This window comes from Rhinolophus sinicus, linkage group LG05 (assembly GCF_036562045.2).
Source record: "Rhinolophus sinicus isolate RSC01 linkage group LG05, ASM3656204v1, whole genome shotgun sequence".
Lineage (NCBI taxonomy): Eukaryota > Metazoa > Chordata > Mammalia > Chiroptera > Rhinolophidae > Rhinolophus > Rhinolophus sinicus.
Window position 1 is genome coordinate 175251656 of NC_133755.1, and position 15366 is coordinate 175267021.

Sequence of the window (15366 nt, forward strand, 5' to 3'; positions counted from 1 at the left end):
CCCCCTCATATTCTGTACTCTGAAAATGAAGGCTGGAATGGGGAATGAGAGAATTAATTTCATAGAATAGATGATCATTTTAACCTCTCTTTGAAAGTTATTAAAGTCATATGCTCATGATAAAAAAATCAACAGATCCTTTTTGCTTCTTGCATTTTGAAAGCATTGGTGATACAGTGCAGAACAACAAAATCTTCTATAGCTAGCGAGCTTTTGTTGTCTTCTGTTATATTTTTTTCTGTTACTATGTTTAATCTAGCCATCTTCTTTTTCTACGGTTCTTTTATTAATAGCTTTTACTCCAAAGGCAAAAGTGGGAAGTCAGACCACTTTTAAAAAGTGATCCCTGTACAGCTTTAGGGATGGGTTGGCAGGATTGGCTTGAGGCAAGATTTTTCTGGCACCTTACTTCACTCTCATTGGCAAAAACAAACTGTCTACCTGTTTCTACAGCATATGGGTTTCATAAATTCTGTTTCAACAGGTTGCTTTCCCTCATGCTATTCCTTTAATGAAAGTATGTATATAGTAATGCAAGCTGTCTTGTCTAGGGAACTTTTTACACTAGAATTACTTAGGCAAACTGGGCTTTTAATGCAGATATGTATTGCAGGCAGGTACTACCTGTATTTGGAAATTCTTTACTATTTATATTCTTATTTCAGTTATTTAGATAAAGATTATAATATCAAATGCAGTTATTTGTAGCTAATCTGGTTTTTAAATCTTTATGAAATTATCTTCTCAATTCTGGTGAATTCCGTTTTTTATATCACTATCCCTGTTGGTTCTTGACCATTAGCTGTTTTTGCGTCTTTGAGAATTTGGTGAAAGCTGAAGATCCTCTTCCCAGAAAAATATACGCATTACACAAAATTTGCTTTAATTTCAGGGGAGTTTTCAAATCCCTTTCACTCCAGGTTAAGAATTCGGCCCTAAATTTAAGGTTCAGTCCCAGAGCCCAGGTCTCTGGCTCGCGTGCCAGGATTGGTCAACTCCCTGGTCTGGGGAGGCAGGGGTTGGGTTTTGGCAGTAAGTCATCCCCCAGAGTGTGAGATGCCAGTGTCATTTCATGTCAGAGCTTTCTGAGCTATTGCTGTAACCACAGTAAGACAAGCAGGGACATTGCCGACCTCACTGGGGTAGGTAGACTCAAGTACCTATTTCACAACCAGGAGGGCCTGGTGAACTAGACCTTGTTAATGAGACAGTCACATTTCACGCTGTAGATACTGGGTAATGGCATCGTAACTAAAACCCCACCTTGTAGCAATCTCTTAATTATCATACTTTAATAAAAGTACCACACTATCTTTAGTCACAGTTCTCAAACTTTACAAGCAAATCTGGGAAGTTTATTAAAAATTTAGATTCCTGGACCCTAGCCTCAGGGTGAAATTTATCAGCTATGGGATAGAGTTCAGAGATGAGTTCTTGTCCAATGAAAGAGAGAGTGGGAAAGTAGTTAGTTATATGCATGGACTCTGAAGAAAGAATATATTGGTTCCCATCCCAACTCCACCACTTGCCAACTGAGTGACATTGGGCAAGTTATTCCAGCTCTGTGCCTCAGTTTCTTCATCTGTAAAATGTACTTATTCCCAGGGGTTGATGTCTAGACAAAAAGACTTTATTCAGTGAGTAAAGCACTTAAGAGAGTGCCTGTCAAACTGTAAGTGCTAGATAATTGTTAGCTGCCGCTGTCATCATCATCGCCATCATCAGCATCACGGCCACAAGATAAAGTCCCAGCAGTTCAATGACAATTTTGATTCTCATTCTTAAGTGTGGTTTTAAGTATATCAAGAATGATAGGTGATACTTATGGAACAGTTAAATGTTCCAGGCATACTGCTGTTGCTTAAATGTAGTCTCTCCTTTAATCATTAATACAACTTTGGGAGGTAAGTCCCTATATCTTGGTTTTATGGATGAGGAAAGTAATTCTTTAGGTAATAAGTTACAGAGCTGGGACTTTTTTTTTCTGTTTCTGTGCATGTATATTACAAAAAGCTGAACATTTACTGTGGCTCATTTAGATTTGTGAGTTTATTAAAATAATCTATTAAAAATCTTAATTACTGTAGTCCTTAGCTCTTGAGTACCTCCATATTTCTCTTTGATATTTCAGGAAATGTGATTTTAGGCAACCATGTGGCTGGCTTTCTTTCCCACTTCTGGGCCATCTGATAGTTTAGGGAGAAGTGCTTGGGAAAACGGAGAGGAAAAAAAAACACCAAAGCTTTTCTTAAGTCTTGAGTGCCAAAGTAGTGGCCTCTGGGATCCTAACTTGATTAGCACAGTGACAGCTGCTTTCTTGGTGGGGTGACCTCTCTATTCTCCAGCCTTCTTGGTTCATCTTTGCTTCAGTGGTAGGTGCTGCTGCAGCCTCATGTATACTCATAAGTCCCGTGCCATAGTGACATTCTTGTTGATGGCAAACTACAATATAGTGAGGAATCTGCCATCAATAGTAAAGAGACTCATCAGTAAGAAAATGGCTGTCCCCTATCAGCTCTGCTTTTCAACATAGTGTTGGAGGTCCTAGCCAGAGCAATCAGGCAAGAGAAAGAAATAAAAGGCATCCAAATTGGGAATGAAGAAGTTAAATTATCACTCTTTGCAGATGACGTGATGCTATATATAGAAAACCCTAAAGACTCCACCAAAACGCTACTAGAAACAATAAACGAATACAGTAAAGTTGGTGGCTACAAAATCAACGTACAAAAGTCCATTGCATTCCTATATACTAACAATGAAATCTCAGAAAAAGAAAAAAAAAATTCCTTTTGCAATTGCAATAAAAAGAATAAAATACCTAGGAATAAACTTAACCGAGGATGTGAAAGACTTATATACTGAAAACTATAAGACATTTTTGAAAGAAATTGAAGAAGACACAAAGAAATGGAAAGACATTCCGTGTTCATGGATTGGAAGAATCAACATAGTTAAAATGGCCATATTACCCAAAGCAATATACAGATTCAATGCAATCCCCATCAAAATCCCAATGGCATTTTTTAAAGAAATAGAACAAAAAATCATCAGATTTGTATGGAACCACAAAAGACCCCGAATAACCAAAGCAATCCTAAGGAAAAAGAACAATACTGGAGGTGTCATGCATCTTGACTTCAGCTTGTACTGCAGGGCAACAATAATCAAAACAGTATGGTATTCACAGAAAAACAGACCAATGGAATAGAATCGAGAACCGAGAAATAAACCCACGTAAATATGGACAGATAATTTTCGACAAAGAAGCAAAAAACATACAATGGAGAAAAGACAGCCTCTTTAATAAATGGTGCTGGAAGATTTGGAAAGCCACGTGCTGTCTGTCACCGTGTACCAAAATTAACTCAAAATCCATCAAAGACCTAAACATAAGACCTGAAACCATAAACTGCATAGAAGAAAACATAGGTACTAAACTTAGGGACCTTGGGTTCAAAGAGCATTTTATGAATTTGACCCCAAAGGGCAAGGGAAATAAAAGCTAAAATAAATGAGTGAGACAATATCAAACTAAAAAGCTTCTGAAAAGCAAAAGAAACCATCAACAAAATAAAGAGGCAACCAACCTAATGGGAGAAGATTTTTACAAACAAGGCCTCCTCTGATAAGGGGCTAATATCCAAAGTATACAAGGAGTTCATACAACTCAACAACAGAAAAAACAACCCAGTTAAAAAATGCGCAGAGGACCTGAATAGACATTTCTCCATAGAAGACATACAAATGGCAAATAGACATATGAAAAAATGCTCAACATCACTAATCATCAGAGAAATGCAAATAAAAACCACAATGAGATATCACCTCACCCCAGTCAGAATGGCTGTCATCAACAAGACAAATAGTAACAAGTGTTGGAGAGGCTGTGGAGAAAAAGGAACCCTCATACACTGTTGGGAATGCAGACTGGTGCAGCCGTTATGGAAGGCAGTGTGGAGGTTCCTCAAAAAATTGTGAATAAAATTACCATATTACCCAGCAATCCCTCTGCTCTGATGTTCATTGCAGCTTTATTTACATGGAAACAACCAAAGTGTCCTTCCATAGATGAATGGATAAAGAAGTTGTGGTATATATACACCATGGAATACTATTTGGCAGTAAGAAAAGATGAAATAGGACCATTTGTGACAACATGGATGGATCTTGAGAGTATAATGCTAAGTGAAGTAAGTCAGACAGAAAAAGCAGAGAACCATATGATTTCACTGAAATGTGGTATATAAACCAAAAACAACAAAAGAACAAGACAAACAAATGAGAAACAAAAACTCATAGACACAGATAATAGTTTAGTGGTTGCCAGAGGGTAAGGGGGGTGGGGGGTGGGGGGTGGGAGATGAGGGTAAGGGGGATCGAATATATGGTGATGGAAGGAAAACTGACTCTGGGTGGTGAACACACAATGTAGTTTATAGATGATGTAATACAGAATTGTACACCTGAAATCTATGTAACTTTACTAACAATTGTCACCCCAATAAACTTTAATAAAAAAAAAAAATATCATGAAGTAGCTTGTGCAAGCCTGTCCTTTTCCTAGGATTGTTTTAAAAAATCTGGAAATAATTATTCCTTTGAATTGATAGAAAATAACATTATGACTCCAGCATTGGAACTCATCAGTACATATGGTGCATTAGAGGAAATATGGCTTTTTAACTGTACGCTTAGAATCTGCCTGTGGAATCAGTAGCAGTAAAACAGCATTTGAGCTTTGACCATATGATTTTTAAAAATCTAATATAAAACATTTTTGGAGCAAGTGTAAAGGAAGATATAGGGGAAAGAAATGATATGGACTAAGAAGAATTAAAGTGATTTAGCATTTTCCTAAATAGAAACTAATCGTGATGGATATAAAACACCCATCAAGCCCTGTTCTCTGCGCACTGGGTGCCCAGGTGCACCTTCAGGAGGAGGAAAGGAGGGCGTGTTTGTACCCTGTGTTAGCTCAATCTAATGTGGTTTAGAGTAGGAAACTGAACTCAGAACATTTGTTCAAGGTCGCACAGATAGTGAATAGTCTTGAAGTTGGAATTTGAGCTTGAGTTTGTTTGACTCAAAGGTTCATGGTCTTTGGAGAGATCTGTGTCAGGAAAAGGCTTCTTGGAGTCAGTGAAATAGGAAACTGGGCCTTTAAGAGGCAGGACCAAGGTAAGGGTGGGTGTGTTAGATGTAGGGAGGCCTGGGGCTGGAGCTGTGCTCGGGACAGCTTGATGGAGAGATGAGATTGAGAAAGGATCACTGAGTCAACAGTAAGGGCCCGTTTCCCTGGGGATCCAGGGAAAGAATGAAACTGGCAAGGTTTATTTAGTTAAGATTATGGAGGGACACTCTTTTGGGGGGTGGGGACAGTGTGTTTCTCCAGGGCCCACCAGCTCCAAGTCGTTGTCCTTCAATCTAGTTGTGGAGGGTGCAGCTCAGCTCAAAGTCCAGTAGCTGTTTTCAATCTAGTTGCGGGTGGGGGGGGGGGGGTTGTTGGGGGAGGGGGCAGCTTACCATCCCACCATCCCACCATCCCACCATGCCATGCAGGAAGTGAACCAGCAACCTTTTTGTTCTGAGCTGGTGCTCTAACCAACTGAGCCATCCAGCCACCCTCGGGGGACTTGTTTTTAAAGACAGCTAAGTGTTAGGATTAAACAGTAAGCAGACATGTTAAAGATAAAATGTGGGAGGGTTAAGAATATGTGAAAGATTAAATGTTCTATGCTTAGTGAATTTTCTTGCGGGAGACGAGGTGGAAGGTTAGGGGACTGAATAGGAATTTCTTGTAGTCTTGGAGGTGAAAGCTAGAGTCAGCACCACAGCCTCAGTGGGTTCCTGAGTTTGTCTTTCATACCATTAACTTCTTTTTCGTTTAAATGAAACATTTCAAGCATAAACACGTGTAGAGGGGATCCCTGTGGCCCCACCACTCAGCTTTCAGCAGTTATATGACCAGTCTTGGTGTATCTCTGCTGTCACCTCCCACCCTCAACACTATTTTAAAGTAAATCCAGACATTGTATCGTTTGATCTGTAAATGTTTTAGTATATCTCTAAAAGCTAAAGGGCTTTAAAAAGAAACGTAAACATAATATAGTTATCCCATTTAAAATACAATTTTTTCATACAGTTATTCAGTGTTCAAATTTCTGGTAGTCTCAAATGGAAGACATGTTTCTGTTTAACTCACATTATGGGGTAGTTTGAATCAAGATCCAGAAAAAGCACGTCTTACAATTAATTGGTTTATAAATTTTCGTTGCTAGGATTTTCCTCTGTCTCCGTGTGTCCCTCTCTCCTTTTGTTTTTTCTATTTCAACTTATCTGTTGAAGAATCTAGGTCACTTGTCTAGTAGAGATCCCCACAGTTTGGGATTTGCTGATTGATTCGCTATGGTTTAATGTGTCCCTCGGTCCTTTTCATTTCCTATAAATTGGTAGTTAGATATACAGGCTTTATCAAGCTTCTTATCAATTAGTTGTGACAGGACTATTTCATCGCTGGTGTGTTCATGAGGAGCAGTAGAATGTCTGGATTTTCCCTTTTTTTGACGGCACCACTGATGTTTGCATAGTCTTTTCCCTCCGTCTTTTCCAGTTTATTTTTTTACTGCATTCCTTCGCAGTCATCGTTTTGCCTTAAGACTGCCAGTAACAAACAACAAAATGTGTTTTGTAGCACATTGCACCAGGCGGTGTAGCTGTTAACATGATATGTATTCTTGGACACGAGCCCAAGTTTTGTTCAGTTTTATGTTTGTCCTCATACATTTATTTTTGTGTTGCTGTGTCTGATTCTAAGTGTGAGCTCCTAGAAGCCATTGCGTCCGTCATTCACCAGGCTCTTACGTAGTACCTGTCGGTGTGTGGCACCAGCAACCCCAGAGGAAGTAAGAATCTAGTTCAGGAGATACACAAACAGTTAAAATGCAGCATTGTAAATTCCTTAAGAGGAGTCCATCATCGATCATCGGTGTGAGGTGGTGGTTTTGTGTGATGGCAGAGTTCATTTCTAGGAGGCGTTTGAGGACAGACAAATGCTTTTCAGACGCAGAAGGAAGGACATCCACTTGGGACCACAACTGAGACTGAGAGGCCTGCACATGCAGACTTGTGTCCAGTGGGGCCCACAGGAAGCTGAGGGGTGAAGGTGAGGACTCTCATAGGCCCCAGGGGAGAACAAGGTGGAGCTGGCGTGGCCGCGGGAGGAAGTTTGGTGAGCTCGTCTGCACCAGCCCAAGCTCTGGGGCACCGTGGGCAAGAGGCTGTGGTGGAAAGTGACCAAGAAAAGTGGCTGGCACAGGAAGGGGGAGGGGATGGACTGGACAGTGACGGGTTTGGTAAAGTGTCCCCTGTGAGCAGGTGATGAGAGAGATTAGGTTTGAGGAGGACAGTGAGCAGAGTCATTTCTGAACATGGTGAATGCGTGGGACTCTTCCTCCAGGGACAGATTTTCAACACGTAGTTCATGTGTGTGGGACCTGAAGTAGAGATTTGGGAATCGTCAGCATCTGGGCTCAGTGTGGAGTCTTTGGCGATCAGAGGGTCGGACCCAGCTTTTAAGGGGCAGGCAGAGGAGGAACCAGCGGACTAGCCGTAAACAAACATAATCGGTGAAAACGGGACGGGCCTAGCTTTCCATCAGCCTGTGGACTTTAAATAAAGATTTGATAGTGAGTGGTAAGGAGAGTGGCCTTGTGTTCGATTTTGTGAGAGTTTTTTATTTTAATATTTGTGATTCACGATATTATAATTGAATGTTTCGGAAGTATCCCACGTATAAAATACTTAAGATTCATAATTTTTGAAAGGGGAATTTAGGAGCGTATATGGAAGCCTAAGATACTTCCTTTAGCAAGTTAAAATTACATTGAATCCTTATCATGTAGTGGGAGTGCGACAATTCCAGTTGCTTCTGACGTACAGTTAGGATAGAAAGGAAGGTGGGTTCATCACGCTGAGATACCAGCATCGGCTCAGACGCTAGCCGTGTGAGTTGAGTTACTGGAGGTTTTGTTTCCTCAGGGTGAAAAACAAGATGGGACTACGGTGTGTCCCAGCACGGTTGTGTGGAGGGACTGTGCACAGTACCTGCCACCGAGCCCTGCCTCCTCCTGTGCTTGTTAATGACATGCCCACTGGGGCGTTTCTGAGGAGGCCAGGGGGTGATTGTGCCATTCTTGAAGTGGTTATTATAGTTTTATATTGCGTTCCTTTGGAAAGGATATTTTAAATGTATGTAACTACAAACTGAACACAGAGCGGGCAGTGGCACGCTGTTTCTTGAGCAGAGTGATGATTTCCCGTGACCTGGCAACGCTGTGCAGCCATCAGGCGTGTCCTTTGTGGACGAGATCCCATCCTCCTCCTCCTCTGCCACATACCTTGCTTGGCAGGACCATTTCTGCTCCCTGTTAGTGGTTGGAATTGATGATAGGACTTTCGAAAGCAGGGAGAGAAAAGGAGCAAGAAAATGATTCTGACCTTGATATTGCCGGCTGTTGTTCTAAGGCTACTCAGATCCCCATCGCCTCACTCTGGAGTGTTGCAACAGTAAGAGGAGCCATCTTCCTTTTTCTGGCACATCTGTACTTCGTTTAATTACTGGAAAAACCTTTCTTAAATAACAAGAATCGTCACGTGTTCCTGCTCCAGAAGCCCGGGTGGCTGCCTGGAGCTTTTTGTTTCAGATGCGAAGCTCTCTGCAGGACTGTTAGGTTGGTGCAAAAGTAACTGTGGTTTTTGCAATTTTAACCTTTTGCACCCACCTAAATACCTTTTGCACCCACCTAATATGAAGACAATAAGTTTTCGCCAGTTTCTGGACTTCGTCCCCGACCTCTTAGTGCCACTGCCATTTGTTAAATTCTTGGTTTTTTGTGTGTGTTTGTTTCTGATTTTTGCTGACTGTCTACCAATCCTCCCACCACGTCTCTGCTCTGGGTTTGCTGCTTTTTATAATGTCTTAGGCATATTGTAATGATAAGGTAAACCTTCAGTAACTCTTGGTTCCAAAATGATGGACTGCGAGTGCACACTGACACTTCCTTTAAGAGCACTTGACCAGTTTCTATCAAAGTTTGAAATGTACCAGCCGTTTGACAGAAATGCCACTTGTGGAGATTTTATGTTACTGAAATATTTCACATGAAGATGTATGCACAAGGATGTCTGTTATAGCGTAGTACGAAGTCAGGGAAGGCGGGGGATGACCTGCACGTTCACCGCTAGGGGACTGACTAAGTCACAGCACTGACAAATGATGCAATACCTGTAGCATAAAAAAAAGAATAGAGTAGATGTTTAGATGCAGATATAGAATGAGTGCTGGAGTATGTTGTTAAGGGACCAGAAATATGCCATGTACAGAAAAATGTCCCAGTTGTGTTTAAAGGAAAGAGGATTTAAATTCGTATCTACACTTGGTAATGCATCATACAGTTGTCAGCAGTTATGTTTGTGGAGGGGGTTCTGGGAAGGACACGGCAGTCTTCCTTTTCGTTGTTTGTCTCATTGTATCTTTCGAACTAATGCCATGGCAATATTTTCCCTTTTTAATTTTTTAAAAGAGTCCTTGACATTTGATTCTATATTTTCTTCCAAGTCTCGTGTTACCATTACTACTGAATACATTTCATTATAAGCTAAAACAGAAGCACTCATGACCTTGGCCTTCACACTTAGACCCATGCGACAGTTTTGATCTTAGTATCCTTCCTTGCCGTGTATGTGGGACACCAGGGTTTCCCTTGCGGTCGTGCTTCACACTGTCAGAGGTTATACCCAGCAAAGGGAGTGGTCCTTACTGACATTTGTGAAAAGAAACACCCAAGTGAAAACTTCTGAAATAAACGTGTACGCACCCTTCCCCAAGCTCTTTTCACACTTTTGTTGTTTGTGTGTCCGTCTCCCATTTTACCTTTGACTCATAACGTAAAGAAGGTTAAAACCAGAATCCATCAATGGTTAAAAGTTTGTGGGTGAGATGAAGAAAGTTAATACTGATAAAAAACCTTGAAGGGGTAAACCACATTGCCCTGTGTGGTTCTTCTGCAATGCGGTACCGGTTTCCCCCGCTGTCCAAAAGCGGAGTTTTCCCAGGGAACCTCTCCTAAGCCGAAATAGTGTAAAGCGAAGAAGTGATCCCTTTAGGACATGTCTTGCTAAAGATAAAGCACAGATGCTCACAGGCGCCAGGCAAGCTCTGGGGGATGATGCTGAGATGCTGAGTACAGCTCGAGGGGCAGGAACTTGGTGGGGCCACTCTCCTCGCTTGGGGTGTGGGGTACGTGCTGCCTCTGTAATGCCTCACTGCACAACAAACGCTGAACGTTATTTTCACTTTTTTTGGCAAAAGTGAAAGACCTCTTCAGATTTCTTTTAGTTAGTGAAAACAGGTACAAATGTTGGTCTTTTGTAAAAGTGAAGTGGCGTAAAGTGAACTTTGGAAAAGTGGAGGTTACCTGTATTATCACAGTATGATATTCTTTTAAACAGTCATGGCTTTGTATATATTTGGCAGATGAATGAAGGAACACTTTGTGTGTGTAAACTGGTGTACAAGCTCGTGTTCACTGGCTTAAACTTGTAAATAACCAAAGATGGCGGTGATTATTTAGAAATGTAAAGATGTGCTTAGTTGTTTGTTTATAAATGTGATGTTGAACATATTTCTGATGCTGACATTGCCCTCTTATTATCTATTAAATTTTTTATTCCTGCTTTACTCTTCTTGAGGTGAAAATAAGTACATACCAGAACGTAAATATAGCTCTGAAGGGGAAAAGCTCAGGTTTGTTATGAGTTATAACTTTTATAACTTTATTAAAGCTGCCAAGCATAGATTTTATAGTCCCAGTGTAAGTAATATACCTATAGATGATGATTGTTTTGGGTTAAAACTTGGTACCTTTTCTGGATGTTCTCTCAGTTAAATTAATCCTTATATTCAAACATAAACTGAGGCAGAACAAGTCCCCTTTTCAGCCATTCTCACTAAATTTTGTTTTGGTTTTGTTTTCAACTGTATTTAATAATTGAAAGCCTCTTGTGGTTAGGAATAGTATAGTGTTTGAGACTTTGGTGGAATCTACCTATTTTGAACCTTTAAAGCCTTAAAAAGTGAAATGTAAAGTCATAGTGAAATTTTCTGAGGGCTTTGGTAGTCTGTTAATCCAGTGTTGCTTATTTTAGAGGGACGGCACCCAGATTGACATGTGTACTCACTGTAGTTGTGGTGGGCTTTTTCAGCTCTTTTAAAAACCGGGTCATTTAGCTGCAAAGAGAAAATAAAAGGAAATGTAAAAGGCTAATAATAAGCACAGGGCCTGTGAGCCTGTTCCTGTTTCTTAACTGAAGTTTACTCAAAACAGCACCTGAGCACCGCCGGCCCGTAAACTGTACTCACTGGGCTCGCACACGCCCGTGTTTGAGGAGCAGGCGGCTCTGCTCATTTGTTTGCCTATTGTGCGGCCGTCCTGCACCTTTGTGGGGGTTTTGTAACAGGGTGACGGCCCCTGAATGGAGGCCTTGTGCCCTACTTGATTTGCAATCCTTGCTGTTAATCTAAAGGACCCTGCAGGGCACCCAGCGGGAAGCCCGCGTGGCAAGTGGAAGTCTGGGATCCGGGAGAAACTCGGTGTGGGGGGCAGGGGCGGTGAGAGTGGTAGTAATCTTTCAGCCTCGGCTTTTCTCCTCTACAGCCTAATAGTTACCCTCTACTGGCAACCAGATTGAAGAGCTGCCCCTTGAAGTACTGAATGTGCTCACTGAGACCTCACCTCTTTTAAGATAAAAACTTGGACAACGGGGATTTAAATCTCTTACAAAAGTATACTACTGACTGGGCGTTATACAGTACTGTTAATATCATTCGCGCTGCCTCTCTCTCTGTCTCTCTCGGTCTCTGTCTCTCTCTGTCTCTCTGTCTCTGTCTCTCTCTCTGTGTAGGGTTGCTTGGGAAATGCTGGATTGTTGCTGTGCTCTTTACTTAGCGCCTGTTAAAGGTAGGTCACACCAAACGCTAGGCTAGTTCAATCCAGCTTGTACAGCTTGTTAGTTTGTAGTACTAGCTATTGGTCCAGGCTCTTGGCCTCAGAAGCCATGTAATTTTAAGTGTATACTGTGTGAGAAAGGGGTGGGGCAGCAGATGCTTTTTATAGGGTTTCAATTAATAAACGTTATTTTTTTAAATAAACATTAATTCATAAAGTAATATTTTGAGGATTTAGCAGGACTAGAACGTGTATATCATATTTCTTTAATTCTAACACTTACTTAAACTGAGAGGAAAAGTGAGAGAATTTTATTTTTAAGTGATATTTTCCATTCTTTTTTCTTCTCCAATCAGAAACCTGTTCTTCAACTTTGAGTGCCAATTAAGACATGCTGTAATAAGTATTTCACATTCGGTCCTACAGCGTGACTTGGGGTGTAAATGGCGCTAGAATGGTTAGGAGCTGAGCGTACGTAGTTAAACAGCTAGAGATCTGGTATACAGTAAGTTGCAGTGGTGTGGTATTTGGTTTGTATAACACTATTTCAGCACAATACTGAAACCATGCAGAATACATCCTGGAAAAGTGTTCAACAGGATGCCAGAAAGGCCATGTTAATGATAAGTTTTTGGTACTTCAGCAGGTTTTTGGGGTGTGTTTTGTTCCCCACTGCTGTTTTATTCTTTATTGTGGTTCTCTGGAAACTATGCCACGTGAACATATGGAATTCTATACATAGTGTTTATTGGTTTTGTAGAAACCCCAGGATACTGTGAGCTTAATAATGATGTTGTTTTGTGGGTTACTGAGAGGGCATATTAAAAGTCAGTTGATAATAAAGTTTTCATTAATTATTTTAACATTTTCAACTTAATATTAAAGGCAGTTCAACCCAAATCAGAATTAAACAATAAAATGAGCTTTTGGTTTGCTTTGGTTTAAAAGACATTTTGGGAAAAAAAATACAAGGAGTTTGGTTGTAGCTGACCTCCTTCTTCATTTTTTCCTGCAAAGCTCAAACACAGTCTTTGAGTTGTATGGTTCCATAATAAGTTTAATTATTAATTATATGTATGTTTTTGCTCTTGATAATTCACTATTTTTTTGTCTTTGTTTTTGCTTTTGGTAAAATATTTTTTAAAAGATAACTATAATATATTGCATATGTCTGCTTAAATGTAACATGAATCAATAGTTTGTAATAAGCCTTCACTGGGTTTTGGTAGTAGCTTATAACTCATTGAGATATTTATGAAGTGCTTTGTGTTTGTGTTTGTTTAGGACCTGTCTCAGGAAGGCTATGGAACTAGATCTCAACCTCCTCTGGCTCCTGGAAAACCTAACCATGAAGACTTGAACCTGATACAACAAGAAAGACCATCAAGTTTACCAGTAAGACACGAGTTAAAGACTTTAAAAACAAGCTATTGTTTTGTTTCTTCTACATTATATTAAGGCTTTAGGAGAGAAGTTTCTAGATTTCAGATATATTTGTGATTTATTTTTTTTTAGGGTTTCATTCTTAGGAGCTATGTAGTGTTGGGTACATTTAGTTCATTTGTAGGTATGTCTCTTGAGTCCAGTTGGAAGGTTTTATTTGGCTGATGGGTTTTGTTGCAGAAAGGTGTTTCTGTAGTCCAGTTGCACTCTGTTTAGCCTGATGCTTTCTGGTAGTGATACAAACCAAAGAAGGTGTCTGTGTGCGTCAAACATGAAGGAATTCCCACTCAGCAATGGGTATAAATGAGAGAAACCATCTGGTGGTAGTTTGAATTTCTTCTGGGACTTTATGTAACGAGAGATCATCCAATCTTTTTTCACCCAAAAGAAAATATTTCAGTTTAAAATTGGAAAAAGCAACTTATAAGTATTTCCACCAGTGAATACTGTATGGTGGTTGAGATACATATTGAATAAAGTAGTGGCTGTATTTGTATTATAGGGTATCATGTTGATGCTTATAAATAGTTCATCTGTGCTTAATTTGCCTTTTTAACAGGCAACCTAATTTAAATGAGGTTTTCCTTATAAACTAAAAGAATACATCTGTGCACAATTTTATATTTTCTTGTTAAAATATTTTTATTTGAAGAATTATTGTTATTGCTTAATCTCTATTAAGAAATTTTATTTAAGATGGGAGTTTAGGCTAACCACGATATTAAATATGTTCACATTGAGTAAGATTTATTATATTACTTCTGAACACTCGCGAATAAGCATTTGTAATGAATGTTACATATGACATTTGGCATGCATGCTATACCCATTTTCAACTTATATGTAGCCTTAGAGAAGAAGGTAAGTGATGGCTACAGGAGATCCAGTATCTTTTTGAATTTGATGCACATGTTTTTGAAACTAATTTTTACAGCTTTTATTTCTGTGGTGGAAGGTGGGTGAAATTTATTGTGGTCATGTTTTTAGTCACAGTGGAGTATTTACTGTCTAGTTATTTGGTTTTTAAAGGAATGAAAAAGGTGATGGAGTCTGTATTTTATGCTGTAAGCTTTTTTCTTAGCAGATAATTGACTGCTTTGGTGAGTGAGTGAGTGAGATTGTGTGTGTGTGTGTGTGTATCTGTATGTAAACACTATTGATAAACGGAACATTTGCTGAATATGTGGAAATTGGCTCATGGTTTTAGGAATTTAAATTGACTCCTGGGAAGCATATGGACAATGAATTCCACTTTTCTTCCATCAGATAGTGTTTTAAGAGAAGCCTAACTTTGTAGGTTTGTCATTGGCTGGTGATGTATACTATCATATATGTTGGCAATTTTGCTGTGTATGATACAGATTTCCTGTGTAGCTACCACAATAGTTTGCATTGTACTGCTGTCTTCATAGCCATTGGAACTTGGGTGTCACTCAGTAGGCTTTGCTTCTTTTCATGGCTCTGCATTGGAGTGGGTAGTGGACATTCAGCTAACTCGAGCATAATTAGGGAGGAAATGAAGCGTGGAAGTTCCAGAAAACTGACTGAAGAGTTCTGCTCTGGGATGACGCTTTTTAAGTTGATCTGTTTTAAGAAGTGAGTCAATATATTCATCAGTACTTTAAATTTTCCTGAATTGTTGTATTTGTATATATGTCACATAATGGCTACTTTCTTCCTTAATCTTTACCTTATCTACTTTCTCAGAGGATTTAAGTTTGCTCATAATATAAATTTTCTTATGAAACTATTGAAAAACAGAAATGCCCTAATTGGTATTTTCTTTCTGTTTTTTGTAACTCACAGATAAATAAGATGCTGATTGACTCAATAACATTTCAATAATGTATTTTTAAAAAGGCAAAGTTTCCAGGTTTTATGGTGAGTATATAGAAGCACCAGTCACTGAACGAGA

General features: G+C 39.7%; 1 protein-coding gene across 9 annotated transcripts in view; it reads left to right on the forward strand.

The window, feature by feature from the left end:
• Nucleotides 1-15366, forward strand: part of ARID1B (AT-rich interaction domain 1B) — a 397542-nt gene that overhangs the window by 137254 nt on the left and 244922 nt on the right. For all 9 annotated transcript variants that reach the window (XM_074333739.1, XM_074333744.1, XM_074333741.1 and 6 more), the window contains one exon: nucleotides 13293-13403. In XM_074333739.1, coding sequence (XP_074189840.1) covers nucleotides 13293-13403 — 111 coding nt within the window. The remainder of the gene's footprint in view (nucleotides 1-13292; nucleotides 13404-15366) is intronic.